This window comes from Euleptes europaea, chromosome 1 (assembly GCF_029931775.1).
Source record: "Euleptes europaea isolate rEulEur1 chromosome 1, rEulEur1.hap1, whole genome shotgun sequence".
Taxonomy (NCBI): domain Eukaryota; kingdom Metazoa; phylum Chordata; class Lepidosauria; order Squamata; family Sphaerodactylidae; genus Euleptes; species Euleptes europaea.
Window position 1 is genome coordinate 63,306,734 of NC_079312.1, and position 17,599 is coordinate 63,324,332.

The 17,599-nt window shown below is 41.1% G+C and overlaps 1 protein-coding gene across 2 annotated transcripts in view; it reads left to right on the plus strand.

The window, feature by feature from the left end:
- The window catches only part of BICD2 (BICD cargo adaptor 2), a 98,024-nt gene that overhangs the window by 80,052 nt on the left and 373 nt on the right, over positions 1 to 17,599 (plus strand). The window contains exons 3-7 of one of the 2 annotated variants that reach the window (XM_056853295.1): positions 3,309 to 3,461; positions 4,749 to 5,201; positions 5,901 to 6,920; positions 8,064 to 8,215; positions 14,164 to 14,374. In XM_056853295.1, coding sequence (XP_056709273.1) covers positions 3,309 to 3,461; positions 4,749 to 5,201; positions 5,901 to 6,920; positions 8,064 to 8,215; positions 14,164 to 14,374 — 1,989 coding nt within the window. Of the gene's footprint in view, positions 1 to 3,308; positions 3,462 to 4,748; positions 5,202 to 5,900; positions 6,921 to 8,063; positions 8,216 to 14,163; positions 14,956 to 17,599 lie in introns of those variants that run through there. The other variant, XM_056853287.1, reaches the window with a different exon arrangement.

A 17,599-nucleotide genomic window follows, 5' to 3' on the forward strand; every position in this document is an offset into this window, starting at 1 on the left:
GGCTATGAGGGATGGTTAATACTTCATTTGTTTGAATGATTATTTTTCCATCCTTTTCTTCTTCAAAGGACCCCGTGGTCCCTCCCACCCCACTTTTTACCTCACAACAACCCTGTGCAGTAGTTCATTCCATGTCCTATCTTGTTGATTGTACTGACCCACTCTGTGTAATTTGCCTTGAGTCCTAGTGAGAAAGGCAGATTAAAAATAACAAATAAATAAAATAAACAGATTAAACTCTGAAACAGTGGCAAGATTACCCAGTGAACTTTATGACTGCTCTTGGAGTTGCACTTGGTTCTCACTGGTTCATGTCTGGCACTATATCCTCTGCAAGATGTAGAAGCTCCAGTATACATATGGCTATGTCCAGCTAACTGAGGATTGGAAGGTCAGTCCCTGAGGATATGATAGAGGGGTGGGGCTAAGGACCACGGCCTACCTAGTAAAGTGAAAGATACTTTGGGTAAAATATTTAAATTCTCACCCCCTGTCTATTTTGTTCTAATTGGCTCATTTTAGAATCATAGAATCATAGAGTTGGAAGGGACCACCAGGGTCATCTAGTCCAACCCCCTGCATGATGCAGGAAATTCACAACCACCTCCCCCCACATCCCCACTGACCCCCACTACATGCCCAGAAGATGACCGAGATGCATTCCCTCTCATCATCTGCTTAAGGTTATAGAATCAGCATTGCTGACAGATGGCCATCTAACCTCTTCTTAAAAACCTCCAGGGAAGGAGAGCTTACCACCTCCCGAGGAAGCCTGTTCCACTGAGGAACAGCTCTAACTGTTAGAAAATTCTTCCTAATGTCTAGATGGAAACTTTTGATTTAATTTCAACACGTTGGTTCTGGTCCAACCTTCTGGGGCAAGAGAAAACAACTCGGCACCCTCCTCTATGTGACATCCCTTCAAGTACTTGAAGATGATTATCATATCCCCTCTCAGTCTTCTCCTCTTCAGACTAAACATACCTAGCTCCTTCAACCTTTCCTCATATGATTTGGTCTCCAGAACCCTCACCATCTTTACTTTCCCACCTCTTGTTCTCACAGCTAGATTATTAGGCTGTCTCTTTCTGGGATGCCTAGTTTGTCACCTCTGTACTTCTCAATGTAATAGTGACATCCATGTCCCAATTGCTGTTTGTATTCCCCAACCTTGCTGTTGCTTTCGCCTAGCATCTTGAACACATGAACACATGAAGCTGCCTTATACTGAATCAGACCCTTGGTCCATCAAAGTATTGTCTACTCAGACTGGCAGCGGCTCTCCAGGGTCTCAGGCAGGGGTCTTTCACATCACCTACCTGCCTAGTCCCTTTAACTGGAGATGCTTGGGGTTGAACCTGGGACCTTTTGCATGCCAAGCAGATGCTCTACCACTGAGCTACACCCCCTCCCCTTGCATTCTGGGCATTCGTACCTGGCCCTTCCTTGCTTCCTAGTAGCATTAGTCCTTCCTTAACTTCAGAAGTATGTGCCTGAAGGTGGTACGCAGTTAGAAAGCCTTCCTTTCATTTGTTACAGGAGTGCTACTCCTTATAAAGTATGCTCTAGCTTTGCTTCATGGTAAAGCCAGTCTCTCCCCCACCCCCACACAATTACATACTCAGTACAGAGCAAGATGAGTGATTAGCATAACAATGGGAACTAAATGCAGTTTAGCAGAGAAATATTTAGCAGAAGAGGAGAGCAAGCAGGAGGGGGAGGGCAAGGGCCAGCAGGAGAGCTGATTGATAAGGGTTGTAGCAAGAGCTATAAGAGGGAAGTGTTAGACTTGAAGGTACTGAAATACAGACATTTTAGCAGGGACAAGAATACGGGAGGAGAAAAGAAGGGAGTAGCCTAAGATTGCCAATGGGTTGGATGCCTTGGAGACCAGAATAACAACCATGGGTAGAACTCTGTGGGTGGGATAGACCTTGCCCTGTCTCCTCCTTCCTGCTGCAGCCCCCTGCACTTCTCCAAAACAGCTTCTGGTGGCTGGGGGATCTGCAAAAGCAGTGTTGTGCTGTACAATGTGGAGGTCTGCAGTGGGGAGAATGAAGGAAAGCCTCCCCCCCCCCCGCGAGTGGATGTGCCTTTGGATGCCAACATAATGGAGGAGTCTAAACAGAAAGAAAGTAGGATCGATTAGTCTTTTCAACCATGTTTACTAATATGTATCTCCTTGTATTTAGGGGGCATGTCTGGAGCATTCTGAGTAATTGCATTAACCCTACATAAGATGCCTTATCAAATGAGCATTGCACACAATAAAGATGGATGAGGCTAACCACTGAATGTGAATAAGGTTTTCTGGTCAGTGTGGTGTGGTGGTTTGGAGCCGTGGACTCTAATCTGGAGAACCGGGTTTGATTCCCCACTCCTCCAACATGATTGGTGGATAATAATCTGGTGAACCAAGTTGGTTTCCCCACTCCTAAACATGAAGCCAGCTGGGTGACCTTGGGCTAGTCACAACTCTCTTAGAGCTTTCTGAGCCCCACCTACCTCACAGGGTGTCTGTTGTGGGGAAGGGAAGAGAAGGTGAGCCAGTTTGATTCTTCCTTAAGTGGTAGAGAAAGTCAGCATATAAAAACCAACTCTTCTTCTTCTATCCAATGGCTGGGCTGCTGCTTCAGTGATGACACAGACAAGGTGTAGTTGCTTTGATTACTAAACTGAATGCAGAATCTGTCTTGTTTATTTCTTTGCTGTAGGAAGCTGTTACGATGTATGCCGGCACAAGTATATTTTCTTCTTCTTGTAGCTTATAGTGTACGATGCCTTTTGTTTTCACTTTCCATCCTTTGATAATGGCACTTACCAGGCAGCCGTAGTAAATCACAGATGCATAAAAGCTGGCTTCTCTAGACTTAAATTATACCTGACAAATGCTCATCCACTGCTTAAACCTCCAGGGAAAGATATTCCACATTTTCTCTGGCCAGTTTTGGCCTCTCTAAGGAACAGAGGCCATTTTTATTTTTAAAGCATTTCTTGATCTCCATCCTAATACACTTGTGCTTCAGTGAAGTCTTTTTGCCTTTTAATTACAGCAGCCTTTTAGTTTCTTTAAAGGCCACTTCAAATAATTGCCTAAATAAGGGCTTATAGTTTTAAAACGAATGGTTGAAGATTCTGGCCTTTTGTATGGATGTCTTTTTTAAAAAACAAATCAAAGCCCTTCTCCCCAAGTGTTGATTACTTCCTTTTCTGGGCAAGGTGAGAAAGGGGTGGCGTCATTCCTGAAACATCACTTTGTTGCTTGTGGAAAGATAAGCCACAGTTGTTTGTTATGTACACCATTGCAGATTAATCAGAATGTGGAAGTACAGAGGGGCCGCTTGAGAGACGACATCAAAGAATACAAGTTCCGAGAAGCCCGCTTGCTGCAAGATTACACTGAGCTCGAGGAGGAGAACATCTGCCTGCAGAAACAAGTGTCTGTTCTGAAACAGAATCAGGTGGGTTTTGACATGTCATTACTTGCAGAGGCGTAAAATTCATTTCTGCTCAGAAAGACATCGCTTGCCACTGACGCCACAAACATCCATACTCCAAAGCACTTCGGCTGCTCTTTTCCTTACATTGGAATACAGGTTAAGTATCCCTTATCTGGACTGCTCTGAAAACCAGACCTTTCAAGCTGGCCTTACTCACAGGACCTCAGCTGTGTCATTGATGGTTCAATGTACACAATGTTATTAAAAAATATTGTTTAGAATTACATTCAGGCTATGTGTATAAAGTATGTGTAAAATGTATATAAAACAAATGAATTTTGTGTTTAGATTTGAGTCCCATCCCCAAGATATCTCATTATGTATATGGAAAAATTCTAAGGAATTCCAAAATACAGAATGGTCTGAAATACGGACCACTTCTGGTCCCAAGCAGTCTGGATAAAGGATACTCAACCTGTACCAGTTTTTGCCTTAAGACAGGGCATCAACTCCGCTGTTTACTTTCTCATTTCTTGAATCACTTAGCAATGTTAGAAACCATGATATATATTGTTGGGTATCATGCACCATTCAACACGCTCCATATTTTACTGAGCAGATTAGAAGTTGACCCGAAATTGGACAGGCATCTGCTGTACAAAAGTGACACTGATGATTCTTTCAAAATGTTGGTCTCATCCATGTTTATTAAAGGCAACTTTGAAATAGGCCTGATAGGTTAAAAGTCAGAGCACGATTAAAAGTACAGAAGAGCAACCTGAATAGTTTAAGATTAGGCAATGTTCAGCTCATTTGTGCAGAAAGTTACTTCCTGTGAAGAGTTCTTGACTTTTCAAAACTTTTTTATTATCCATTTTAGACTTATATGCAAAAACACACAATATAAAAAAATTACATCAGCAAAATAGAAACAAAATAATGACCCTACTTGGCGAGATAACATACCTTAGCCAGAAGTGGACTCCAGAGTAACTCTATCTGTTGAATATCTTTCCCATTCCTCAGTACCGTCAATCTGATATGTCAATTGATATGTCAATTGATATGTCTCTAAGCTTTTTGTGCTTATTTGTAGTCATTGCAGTAGTTTGCTTCTGTTGCCTTGCAAATACAGTTCTAGCAGCCATGATGAGATGTTACAAAATAGAATGAAAGTTATTAGAAACCTTTAGTATATAATTAAGCAAAAAAAAAAAAGCCTCAGATACTGTAAACTTAGAACCATATCTTAATATGCAATTTTTTTTGTCTCTCATTCCCTGTTAACGTGAAAATGTTTTGTGGTAGGTGGAATTTGAAGGGCTGAAGCATGAAATCAAGAGGCTTGAAGAGGTAACTGAATTCCTCAACAGCCAGCTAGAAGATGCCATACGGTTGAAAGAGATATCTGAACGCCAGCTTGAGGAGGCCTTGGAGACCCTGAAGACTGAACGTGAACAGAAGAATAACCTCCGCAAGGAGCTGTCCCATTATATGAATATCAATGATTCCATGTACACCAGCCACTTGAACATCTCCTTGGATGGACTGAAGTTCAGCGATGAAACCATAGAGCCCAATAATGATGAAATCGTGAATGGTTTTGAACAAAACTGCCTCAGTAAAATCAACAATGGCAACAATAAAGCATCTGTGCCGAAGAAAAATGAAAGCTTCCCTCCAGCCCCCAGTGTTGTGTCTGACCTCTTAAGTGAGCTCAATATATCTGAAATCCAAAAGCTTAAACAGCAGCTTATTCAGGTAATATATGGTACATTGTGTGTGTGTAAAGTGCCTTCAAGTCGCAGCCAACTTATGGCGACCCCTTTTGAGGGGTTTTTCATGGCAAGAGACTAACAGAGGAGGTTTGCCTGTGCCTTCCTCTGCACAGCAACCCTGGTATTCCTTGGTGGTCTCCCATCCAAATACTAACCAGGGCTGACCCTGCTTAGCTTCCGAGATCTGACGAGAACATTAGCCTCCTGAAATTAAACTTCCATAACATATGCTATGTCTCCCTTTTGTCTCGAGGACCTATGGATAACATGAATGTGACGTTGCATAGATAGTGAAGTTATACAATTAAATGTATGCTTTTAAAATAATTAGTTCTCCCGTTCTGTGACTAAAGTCACAATATCAGCTGCTGATCTTCTAACTTAATTTTGGCAGCTTCATATTATTATTATTTTTAAGTTAAATATGTTGTTGGAGCAGACAATTGCTCCATTATCAGTGATTTTTGTTTGTTCTGGGAACTCTGCAAGCTGACTTAAAAAGATTATCTTTGCCATAGAGAGGAAGAGAGTCACATGTATATCATATGCTGCATTCAACTGGAGATACTAGAGTTAAAACTAGGACCTTTACATATGTACAGCATGTTCTGTGCCTCTGAGCTATGATCTCTTTTATGTCAGGTGTTAAAGTAGATCATTATACATTCTTTATTAACTGTAGATGGAAAGGGAGAAGATGAATTTGTTGTCCACACTTCAAGAGTCTCAGAAACAGCTGGAAAATACCCGGGGAGCCCTTTCGGAGCAACGTGAGAAAGTTGGCAGGCTCACAGAGAACCTGACTGCCATGAAGAAGCTCCAGGTCAGCAAGGAACGTCAGTCAGCTCTTGACAATGAAAAGGAACGTGATAGCCATGAAGACGGAGACTATTATGAGGTTGACATCAATGGCCCAGAGATTCTAGAATGCAAATATAAAGTGGCTGTGGTGGAGATCAGCGATTTGAAAGAAGAGCTTAAAGTCCTTAAGGCCAAATATGAGGAATGTGAATCCAAGTATGAAGAGGAGAAGAACAAGTATGAGACAGAAACTCAAGCTCTGGCAGAAAAGATCACCTCACTGGAAAAATCTAGCAGGCAAGATAGAGAGCAGGTAGTCAGATTGGAGAAAGAACTCAAGAAAGTCAGTGATGTTGCTGGGGAAACCCAAGGCAGTCTCAGTGTTGCCCAAGATGAACTGGTCACCTTCAGTGAAGAGCTAGCTAACCTGTATCATCATGTTTGTATGTGCAACAATGAAACTCCAAACCGGGTAATGCTGGATTACTACAAAGAGGGTAAAGGAGGACGCACCAGTCCGGAGGGCAAAGGTCGCCGGTCACCAATCCTGCTCTCCAAAGGCTTGTTGTCCATAGACTTAGGAAAATCAGAGAATGGGAGTGGTGACAGCAGTCCATCACCAGTGTCATCTCTCCCATCACCAGTATCAGATCCTAGGAAGGAACCAATGAACATTTACAATCTGATTGCCATAATTCGTGACCAGATAAAGCATCTTCAGGCCGCTGTAGACAGAACAACAGAGTTGTCCAGGCAACGGGTGACTACACAAGAACTTGGGCCAGTAGTGGACAAAGACAAAGAAGCTCTTATGGAGGAAATCTTGAAGCTGAAGTCTCTGTTGAGCACCAAAAGAGAGCAAATAGCGACTCTGAGAACTGTGCTAAAGGCCAACAAGCAGGTGAGCAGCCTATATAAATAGTAACTCCCTGTAGTTTTGCCAGAAGTGTTCAGATTTTTTTTATCCAAATCCCACTTAAACCTCCCCCTCCCCCACCATGAAATGATTTTACATGCCACCCGCTGTCTCATGTCCCAATAAATGCCAGCTTTTCCTATTGACTCACAAATTGGTGGGCTACACATTACAATCACTATGTGGATCAGCCTGCCAGTAGCAGGTTTTGCATTCATCAGGGCTATTGCTTTTCTATCCATCCATTCAACCATCTACTCACCCTTCTTGGGGAAAAAAAAGAAACTTCCAAAATGTCTTATAACAACAACCTAATAGAACAAAAAAACAAAAAAACCCTAATAGAACACTAACTGATGCACCAGTTAAACACAATAAATAATTAAGAAGAAGCAGTTCTTTTCTCATATCCTTAACATCAAGGATAGTAAGTTATCCTACCTGTGACCCATGGAAGTATCATAATTAGAGTGTTGGACTAGAACTTGGGGCGGGGGGAATGTGGGTTCAATTTTGCACTCAGCCATAAAGCACACTGGGTGACCTTGGAATCCTCTCTTGGTCTCAGTCTGTTATGCCTCACAGAGCCACTGTGGGGATAAAATGGAGAAGAGGAGAGCCCCCCCGAGCTCCTTAGGTAGGTAGATTAACTTCCATATCCTTTCCCCTTATATCTCTGCAAAGGAAGGGGATAGAGACTTTACTGTCTTTTGTTTTTTTAAATGATTCTCACCAGTGTGATAGCTAGAGTTTGAATAACATATTTATGTTACAAGGTCCTCCTTGGCAATCTTTTACCTCAAAGAAGCAGCAACCGAAAGTAACGTACTGCTGCAATCTTTTGTTTTCAAGACCTGGTCAATCTTCACACAGCTATTGTGATGGCAAAGAGTCTCTGACATCCTTGGACTCCTATTGCATTATACTTTTTGTTGCTTAACTTAGATAATTAAGAAGAGTTTTCCCAATGGAATATGATTGGGTTTATTGGAGTGATAGAATAGTGACTGTTATTTCCAAGTCATTGTTTTGGTACAAGAACAGCAGAAAGTTTCTTCATCAGCTGCTTTGTGAAAAAGTCGCTTAATTGTTAATATTTTATTGTGCTCTTTTTTGGTAAACAAATAGACAGCAGAAGTTGCCCTTGCCAACTTAAAAAGCAAATATGAAAATGAAAAGGCCATGGTTACAGAGACCATGATGAAGCTCCGCAACGAACTGAAGGCTTTAAAAGAAGATGCTGCTACCTTCTCTTCCCTGAGGGCTATGTTTGCTACAAGGTAAATGTACCAAAAATCCAACACAAGTTAGCTACAAAGGAAATAAATAGAAGTAATTAAAGTGGCATCCCTGGGAAATTGAAGAATATGAGCTTAGTCCACAATGAAATTAAAGTGTGTGTGTGTATGAGAGAGAGAGAGAGAGAGAGAGAGAGAGAGAGAGAGAGAGAGAGAGAGATTTATACTTGAATATTAGAATCAATTTTTTTCTTTTACACAAATATTGAAGACATTCTCTTCAGTTCCATAAGCATATGCACAAAAGAAGACCCTGAGGTTGAACGCGTATACACTCTGTAATATGAAAACAAGAGAAAGGTGTCACTAATGGGAACGGCCATAACTTGGTTTTAGAATAACCTACATTAAAAAATATAAAATAAATGCCTAGAGCCTACTCAAAGGTGAAGCTGTAATTTGGCAATGACTAAACGCAGCCAGAATTTGATCATTTTTACAGTGCAATCCAGAGCAGAGTTAAAGCCTTCTGAGCCTATTTACTTCAATGAACTTAGAAGGGTGTAACTTAGAATTGCAGCCACAGCCATATGCTAAAGATGGATGAAAGAAGAGTTGTTTTTTATACCCTGCTTTTCTCTACCGTAAGGAGTCTCAAAGCATCTTACAATTGCCTTACCTTCCCCCTACACACACAATAAGCACCTTTTGAGGTAGGTGGAACTGAGAGTTCTCCAGATTAGAGTCCACCGCTCTTAACCACTATACCACACTGGTTCTCAAAGATTAAGATACATTAGAGTTATGCTTCTCTTGCTGCTTGATTTAATAATTTAATTACTGAAGTACAATGTACGAAGTTTGCTTCTCTTAGTCATAGTTTTGGTGTAGCTGGAAGATATGGTAATTATTTCATGCTATAAACGTTTATTTGTTTATTTATTTGTTTGTTTATTGGGCTTATATCCCGCCCTCTGTCCCAGCCGAAGCCAGGCTCAGGGCAGCTAATGTAAATTAAAATATCATAAACAATATAAAATACAAGTTGACTTCAATACAAATTAAAACCAATAATTCTGGAGCTATGAACACGTGAACACATGAAGCTGCCTTATACTGAATCAGACTCTTGGTCTATCAAAGTCAGTATCATCGACTCAGACCGGCAGTGGCTCTCCAGGGTCTCAGGCAGAAAAAGGTCTTTCACATCACCTACCTGCCTAGTCCCTTTAACTGGAGATGCCAGGGATTGAACCTGGGACCTTCTGCATGCCAAGCAGATGCTCTACCACTGAGCTATGGCCCCTCCCCAAAATGCAGCCACTCAAATTTTTGGCTCACAGGATCCCAACCAGGGGGAGTCATCTGACATTCATGTATGGGGTGGTGACCATGTATGCCACTCAAACTGCAATGGAAGTATAACAATCTAAGAGTTAGCTTGAAGTAGAACCAATTTGTACTTGGGGAAAAGATTTTTGAATTTGCAGGGATCTGCCCTGTTTGTCACCATAAAGATAACTCATGTTGTCAGCCTGAAATCTGAGGAATTTATTGCTCAGTTTTCCTGAAAAGAATATTTTCCCTGAGACTGAGGGCCTTCCTGAGTGTTAATAAAGGTACCCTGCATTTCTGTATCATAACAAAGTGCACCAAACTTTGTAGAATTATGACCTCTCATTAGGGTTGCCAACCTCCAGGTATTTGCAGGCGATCTCCTGCTATTACAACTGATCTGCAGCGGATCGAGAAAATGGTGGCTTTGGCAATTAGACTCTGTGGCATTGAAGTCCCTCCCCAAACCCCACCCTCTTCAGGCTCCGCCCAAAAAAACTCTCGCTGGTAGCGAAGAGGGACCTGGCAACCCTACCTCTCATGTTTGGGACTGTAAATGATGATCTAATTGCTATGGATGAAATGTTTTGACTTGCAAAGAAAAGTTTTGGAGGCTTTCTAAATCTTATGCTGATGTCTTAAGTGTACATGCTAGGAATTACGTCTTATTAAAGTTTAAGCAGCATATTTCTGAGTAAATTTGCTATTAGTATTTGTAATTAAATTGGCAAAGCTTCTGAGAGGAGGAGTAGGAAGACCAAATTTAGGAGGAACTGGACCTCCTGCGGCCCATGAAGCTGGCACATTTTATTATTTGCTTCCATGGGATCTTTGGGTAGGTCTGGGTGGTCTGAGGGGGAGACCAAAGGCAATTTCTTGGCACCCCTACTAATTGAGGTTTAAGTAGCTGAAAGTATCTCCAAGAGATTGGAAGGATTTTCCCCATTTTGCTACACATTACTGCCTTTTTACTACACATTGCTGCAAGAATTATGACTGAAGAAATAAAGTAGTTATTGAGAATAATTAATGGCAGATGACACTTCCAAGTAAAGATCATGTATGATATTTAGGCCATAGTTAAAACGCTGACAGGAAAATGTCCTGGGATTAATTAACCATTTTGCAATCACATGATAGAGTTAAAATTATTTAAAAATGTGTGGATAGAGATTATGTGTAGCTCTTTTTAATACATAATATTAATGCTAGAATGGTTTTGAAACTGATTTAGCTCAAACATATTAATCTCGGATAGTTTTAAAAGAATAATTTAACTACTGCTGTATGAATCTGAGCTTGCCTTACTCTCAGCCTCAGGTTTTTCCCTCTTATATCTATAAGACTTCAAAATATATGCTGTGTTTCTTATGTAAAACATGGTAAATTAATAACATTCCTTACATTCTGTCTTTTTTGATTAATCGTTAGAGGTCAGAATGGAATAGCACCAAAGTTTTAGAACTATACGTTATACCTGTTTAGTTTATTGGAGTCATTAAATAGAAAAAAGTTCAAAACCTTAATGAAAGTATGAAAGCTGAATTACCTTACGTTCGCTCCGTTTAACGATGCAACAGTTTAATAAACTAGCATTGCTCACAGCATGAGAAGCCATTGAAGGGAAAACATTCCAAACATTGAAAAAGCTACACGGTTTCAAGGAATTATTGAACACTCTGTATAAATAGCAACCAGAACATATAGTGCAGATGCCTGCAAAGGCGAGGGAGCTTAGCCCTGGCAACCTAGGGTCATTAGAAAGATTCTTCAGGCATGTTGTAAAACAGTCCCTTTCGCTCCTCACCAAAAACCCCAGGCATCCCATTAGAGCATGCCCACTTATTGCAGACACCAGGTTTCTCCTGGCAGTCACAGCTAATGTGCGTGCAAGAAATAAGCGTAGTTGGGGTGGGAAGGAGTCAGGAATGTTAGACTGTGGGAAAACAGTCCAGTGCTGGTATGCTTCCCTCTCAGTGTTTCCCATGATTGAAGACTTTTCCTATTTCTCTGTACAAGCCAGAGGAGATCTACTTTCTTAGCTGGGGAAATGGAAGATTCTGAATTCAGGCAACCTGTGGTTTGGGGGAGATACCTGCAGCTGTTGTTGGTATAATTTGAGAAATGGTGTCATATGAAGCAAACTGTAATTTCAAGCTTCATGGAAACACCATGTTGAACAGCATATTTCATTGCTGAGGTAGAAAACCCAGCCCCCAATTTAATTTGAATGCATTCTGATAGCTAATCTTAGAATTTTAAAAAAATAAATTACATGATTGGCTTTTCTGTAGATGTACCCTACAACACTATATTCACAAACACACAAAGAATGTCTTTAAAATGTAATATAGTGAAGTTCATAAGGAAACGGATGTTTTGAATATGATGTAATTTCCTCCTGTTTGTCATGTTGCTAAGCTGCCATCCCATTTGGTGGTACGCGTGACAGTCTTTGACAAGCCAGAGTTTCAGTAATAACAAGCTGAATGGTAATGTGAATAGCCTATTGCGTGGGAAGCTTGTACTCTCTTACCTGTTGTGCTAATGTTTCCACCAGCTTCTCAGGTCCTTTTAGGAGCAATCAAACAGAAATGTATGTTAATTCTCCTCTCTTAGATTTAAAGCAGAATTTATCCAGTAAAAATATAAGTAGTTGACTGTGAGTTTCCCATTTCTTCCAGGAAACGAAATAGGTTGTTGTGGTTGTTTAATACTAAAGGAGTAGAAAAGAAGCAATGGGGTATCACATCACCCTTTAAGAGGGGAGTGGACATGTTCATGGAGGATATGGCTATCCATGGCTACTAGTAAAAATGAATACTAGTCATGATGGATACCCATGCTCTCTAGTATCAGAGGAGCATGCCTATTATATTAGATGCTGTGGAACACAGGCAGGATGCTGCTGTAGTCACACATGAAGCTCCCTTCTACTGCATCATACCCTTGGTCCATCAAAGTCAGTATTGTCTACTCAGACCAGCAGCGGCTCTCCAGGGTCTCAGGCAGGAGTCTTTCACATCACCTACCCGCCTAGTCCCTTTAACTGGAGATGCCAGGGATTGAACCTCGGACCTTCTGCATGCCAGGCAGTTGCTCTACCACTGAGCCACAGCCCCTCCCCAAAGCCAACCAGGTGCCTCTAGGAAGCCCACAGAGGCACCTGGTTGGCTTTTGGTCCATGATTTTTCTGAGATGAGAATTCCAGGGATGTGCTCTGTACCTGGGTATGATCATGAATCCCTCGTGTCACCGTTCTCCTTTTGGAGCCAGGACATTTTATAACATTCAGATAGTTTCAGGAGAGCTAGAGTTGAGTCCAGTAGCACCTTAGAAACCAAGAAGATTTTCAGGGTGAAAGCTTTCAAGAGCCAAGGTTCCTTTTGTCAGAGACGTCACTTGAAAACTTATGCCCCGGAAATCTTGTTGGTTTCTAAGGTGCTACTGGACTCCCATCTAGCTCTTATAACATTAAGACTCTGCAGCTGAAGATTTCTATAGTGTGTCAAGTACTGAGAGTCTTAATAAACCCCCCCTGAATTGTTACTTCCCCTATAGTACTGGGGCTTGACACACAATTTGGGTAGCTGGGGAGAGAGGCTGATATCACAGCAGGCCTCTTTGAAGCATGTTTGCAATGGGATATCATGTACTTAATTTCTAAAAGGGGGAAAGTTATGTGGCTTTTAGATGTGCCTCTCTGATTTCGGTCCTTCCTTCTAAATGACTGGCTGTGAATCGTTGGTGGTGAGGGAAAAGCAGTTTGTTTAGCTCAAAGCCATTCTCTTATTCTGGGGTGAAATACCAGTATTAAGAAAGAGGTTTTGTATGTGTTTTTCATGAAGTGTATTATGATTGCCTTCAAGAAAGGAAAAGCCAATAAACAGTAATTACAGTGTGTTGTGCTAACCAGTAAGCAAGTTGAACGTTATAACAGTTATTTAAAAATGCTGCAGCAGTGCTGAATTCATTGTTGAGGGCCTGAAGGTAAGGAACAGTAGCTAAAAGGATAATTAAATTTCACTTCAGGATACACCGATAAAGAAAGAAACATTTTAGTACTGGGATGACTGCATTATGAGGCCTGTAACATGCAAGGATGGTTACCAAACTTCCCATCTTTTTCTTCACCTCAGCAATCTTTTCTGACCTGGCAAAGTTTCCTCCCAGGGTTGCAGAACCTGGATGGAGTAAAAGTTATGTGGGTCGTTAGTAGGGTTGCCAGCTCTGGGTTGGGAAATACCTGGATATTTTTTGTTGGGGGGGTGGAGCCTGAGGAGGGTTGGGTTTGGGGAGGAGGGACCTCAGCAGGGTACAATGCCACAGAGTCCACCCTCCAAAGCAGCCAAGTAAGGTAGGAACTTGGGGATTTTCACCTTGGCAGGTTTTTGGCTCTGAACAATACATTTTGTCACTTTGAAGGCCAGGAAAATTGTAGCAGCTGAGATCAGATGCCTATTGGCTAAAGTGTGCTGCTCTTGTGAGCTGACTGCACCTACATGTGATGAAAGGGAGCTACTCATTTTACTCACTCTTGTTTACTCCCAGGAAAGTGTTCTTAGGACTGCAGCCAGAGTTGTCTGAAAGTACAGTACAGCCCAAGATTCTGCTGTTCCAAAGTTGTGCTCCTTAAAAGTGTTTTTGTATTGCAGATGTGATGAGTATGTCACCCAGCTGGACGAAATGCAACGCCAGCTGGCTGCAGCTGAAGATGAGAAGAAGACACTGAACTCCTTGCTCCGCATGGCCATTCAGCAAAAACTGGCCTTGACCCAGCGCCTTGAGCATCTTGAGCTGGATCATGAGCAATCCAAAAGGGTGCGCACAAAATCCACTTCCAAAGCCAAGAGTAGTAACCCCAGCGTAAGTCATATACGATCCTGCGGAGACAGACCTGAAGGGTCTGTGCTCAATAACCAGGTCTTTTGCAGTGAGAAATATAAGATCTATTGTGACTAAGGAGGCAAAAAGAAGGTCATAAATATGTATCTAACGTTTGTGCTGTTCAGTGTCAGCATAAATCCCCACTATTTTAATGTTGCAGTGATGAGTGGATTTGTACTAGTATGTTGTTAAACCATGTAATACAGGTTGTATTATAGTGGTCTTAACTGTAACTGATTCTCAAGCATGGGACAGGGGTAATGCTGTTAACAAGTTACGTGGTGGGAAAGTTCTTCCACAAGAGCGAGTATGGTTTTGCTGTCTTATGGGTAAGTGTTAAAAATGCACACCAGGTATGTGGCATCTGGTGTTATTAACTGTAGCTCGTATAGCACAAATGTGATCCTTTCCCCTGAGTTAGAAGCATTCTTCTTGGAGGAGATAATTTCTCTGGCAAAAAAAAAAGCATCTCCTTGTCTAATTTGTTTGAGAAGTGGTGAAATGTGTCACTTGCAATTAGATGCAGAACCCGGGTATGGAGAGACTTTTAAAACCAAGCGTAAATTAAAACGTGCTATGGTGGCAATGGGATGCTTCACCACTTATCAAAGTCCAGAAGTTTTCTTGTAAGCTGCAAAAGCCAGAAGAACTCAAAGAGGAGAGGGTAGATTTTGAAATCCTCTGAAGTGTTTATTTTTTTCTACTTGGCTTCAGAGGATTATCACCTATAGAAAATTGCACACACAAGGTATGCAATATTATTCATTCTGGAGTGAAACTTAATGCTAGAAGAAAACAAAATTAGGATCTCAGCACTTCAGAAAAGTTATGCTGTGGGACAATAACATCTACTGCAAAGATTTCTGTAGTATCATGTTTGTTGATTCTGGCCGCATAATGCTCTGGGAAGAAGATATGTTACACACCAGGCACTATTCAGCCACAGTTAAGTTCCAAGTCTCTTGATTTCAGTTAGAGAGTAAAGATCAGCTGAACTGTCTCTGGTTGCAGTCAGTGGACTTCAGAGTGTTTAATATTGTGCCCATTATTATGCTAACTACACAATATATGTGTACACACATAATAGGAATATATTCTAGTATTGTCAAGTTGCAATGCGGTTCCTCTTACCTGCCAGTATTAAGGCTTAGTAGGATAGCATTACAGAGCTCTGACTTCGTTTAAGCGAAACAAAACAACAAAAATTACTGCATTTCTTATGCAAGCACATGTTCCACAGGGCTCTACATTCTAGGCACAGGAAATTAAATGACCAGTTTATTATTGCTGATACATAATTATGAAGTAGGTTAGATGTACATATTCTTTTTGAAAAAAAATATACTTTGTTCACTATTGAACTTTTAAGGGGCCTTTTTAGCCACTTAAATTCAATATGTTACTAATAAGAATAATAAAAAAGTGTACTTCATAATTGGTGCCTATAAAAGCAGTAATGATACAAGACTGGGGCGGGGGGAAGAAATCATGCTTTTAAAATTGTGGTAAATTTAAAGAGCACAATAAGGCATATTTCTTTGAAAAAAAGGAACAAAACAAAACGATTCAAAAGTGCCTAGTCTCAAACTTCATTTTAATGTAAAGCCCTGTTCATTTTGTACTCTCTTCAAATAACGTTGTGTGGTTAGAATGTGAGTAGGAAGTAATGGAGGGCTCCGTGTCTGCTGATAGTTATACACTCCCGCCTTTCCCTCTCCCGACAAGCCATGCTAATAGTCATCTTGGTGCTGTACTGCCTCATCTCACATTGCTGTTTCTTTTGCAGATGATCAGCAGCTTGCTTCCTCTGTATTGCCACTCTGCCTATAAAGTAGTTAGGAGGTATAGCAATGTTACTGTAAGGTAATAAGGGGAGCACTGACTGTTTTCCTAGCAGAGGAAACCACGTGGTGCTTGGACCTCTCGAGAAATTGGGAGCCCCCAGAAATCTGCAAAAAGAAACCTTGAGACTCTCACATCTAGAAAGTCATAACTGCGGATGTTTAAATTTAAAGGAATTGTGAAATATCTAATACATTGCTGACGAGTGAACTAGCATGAGAGAATTGGTTTCTTAAAAAAACAAAAACGTTAGATTGTTTAGTGCCAGAATGACAGGCTCCATATGCCTCATTTATTACTGCCTTTGCAGGAAACACTATATTCTCTGGAATTTGAGCTTTAATATTGCTGTGTAGCAGGTTTTGATGTTTTTAGAAGCAGAATACCTTTTAACAATGTTCAATCCTGCTTTGTTCCTCTTTGCTGCACAATAACCCAAAAGGCCTTTTTAACTCCCCTCCCCTCCCCTCCTTCTTGCATTGTAAGTGAATTTTTACAGAATGCCTGTGGGAGGGAAAATAACTAGGCATTTAGAATGCTGCGCTGTTTTGCTCCATTTGAAGCAACCATCTCTTTTGCTTCCAGGTTAATGGGAAGCTGTTAATACAATGCTAACTGTATCCTTTTTCCCTGGCGGTGCTCATGGTGTAGAGTACTCAAGGAAAAAGGAAGTTTTAAGAAATCGATTGCATTCAAGTTAATTGAAAAAAAGAAAAGAAATTGGGACGTATCAGTGTTGTTCAAGGGTATCGATGTCTTACCAGTAGTTGACTCGTTACAGCGATACGAGAGTTTGCCACGAGTTTGCTTATGGTTTTTGTTGTTATCTTGTTCTTTTTTTCAAAAATGGGTGCAGTCAACTGAGCTATTGCACCATTTATGTCTGGAACTTGACAAGTAGCCATCCTTGGTGGATCCCATCCTGCAGTAGTGCTGCTGCACGCTTAATGTCTGGCGCAGCTGTATGGGTCCAACTGGTTTTAATCCTTGGTAGAAAGAGGAAGTCAGAATAATCTCAAAAGGTGAATTGCTGCTTCTGTGTTAAACTTGGATTCCAGATGTTCAGAGTTTGGAAGGGTTGTCAGCTTTCTAAAATGAACTTCAGTTGAGAGAGAGATGTGCATGTATACACACACGCACACATATATGTATATAAAGTCTGCTTTTGTTGGGTTGGGATGCAGCATGGAAAACCTACTAAGCCATCACCTACCTCTGCAAGCAGGACTTCTCTCATGAATGATTTACTATCCTCTGCATTGGCTGGCATGATACACTGACCTGCATGTTTCTGGAGAGCCTACAGCTTCACTGATAACTTCTCTTGCTTACTCAGTGCTATCTACTTTTTGCTTGAGCAGC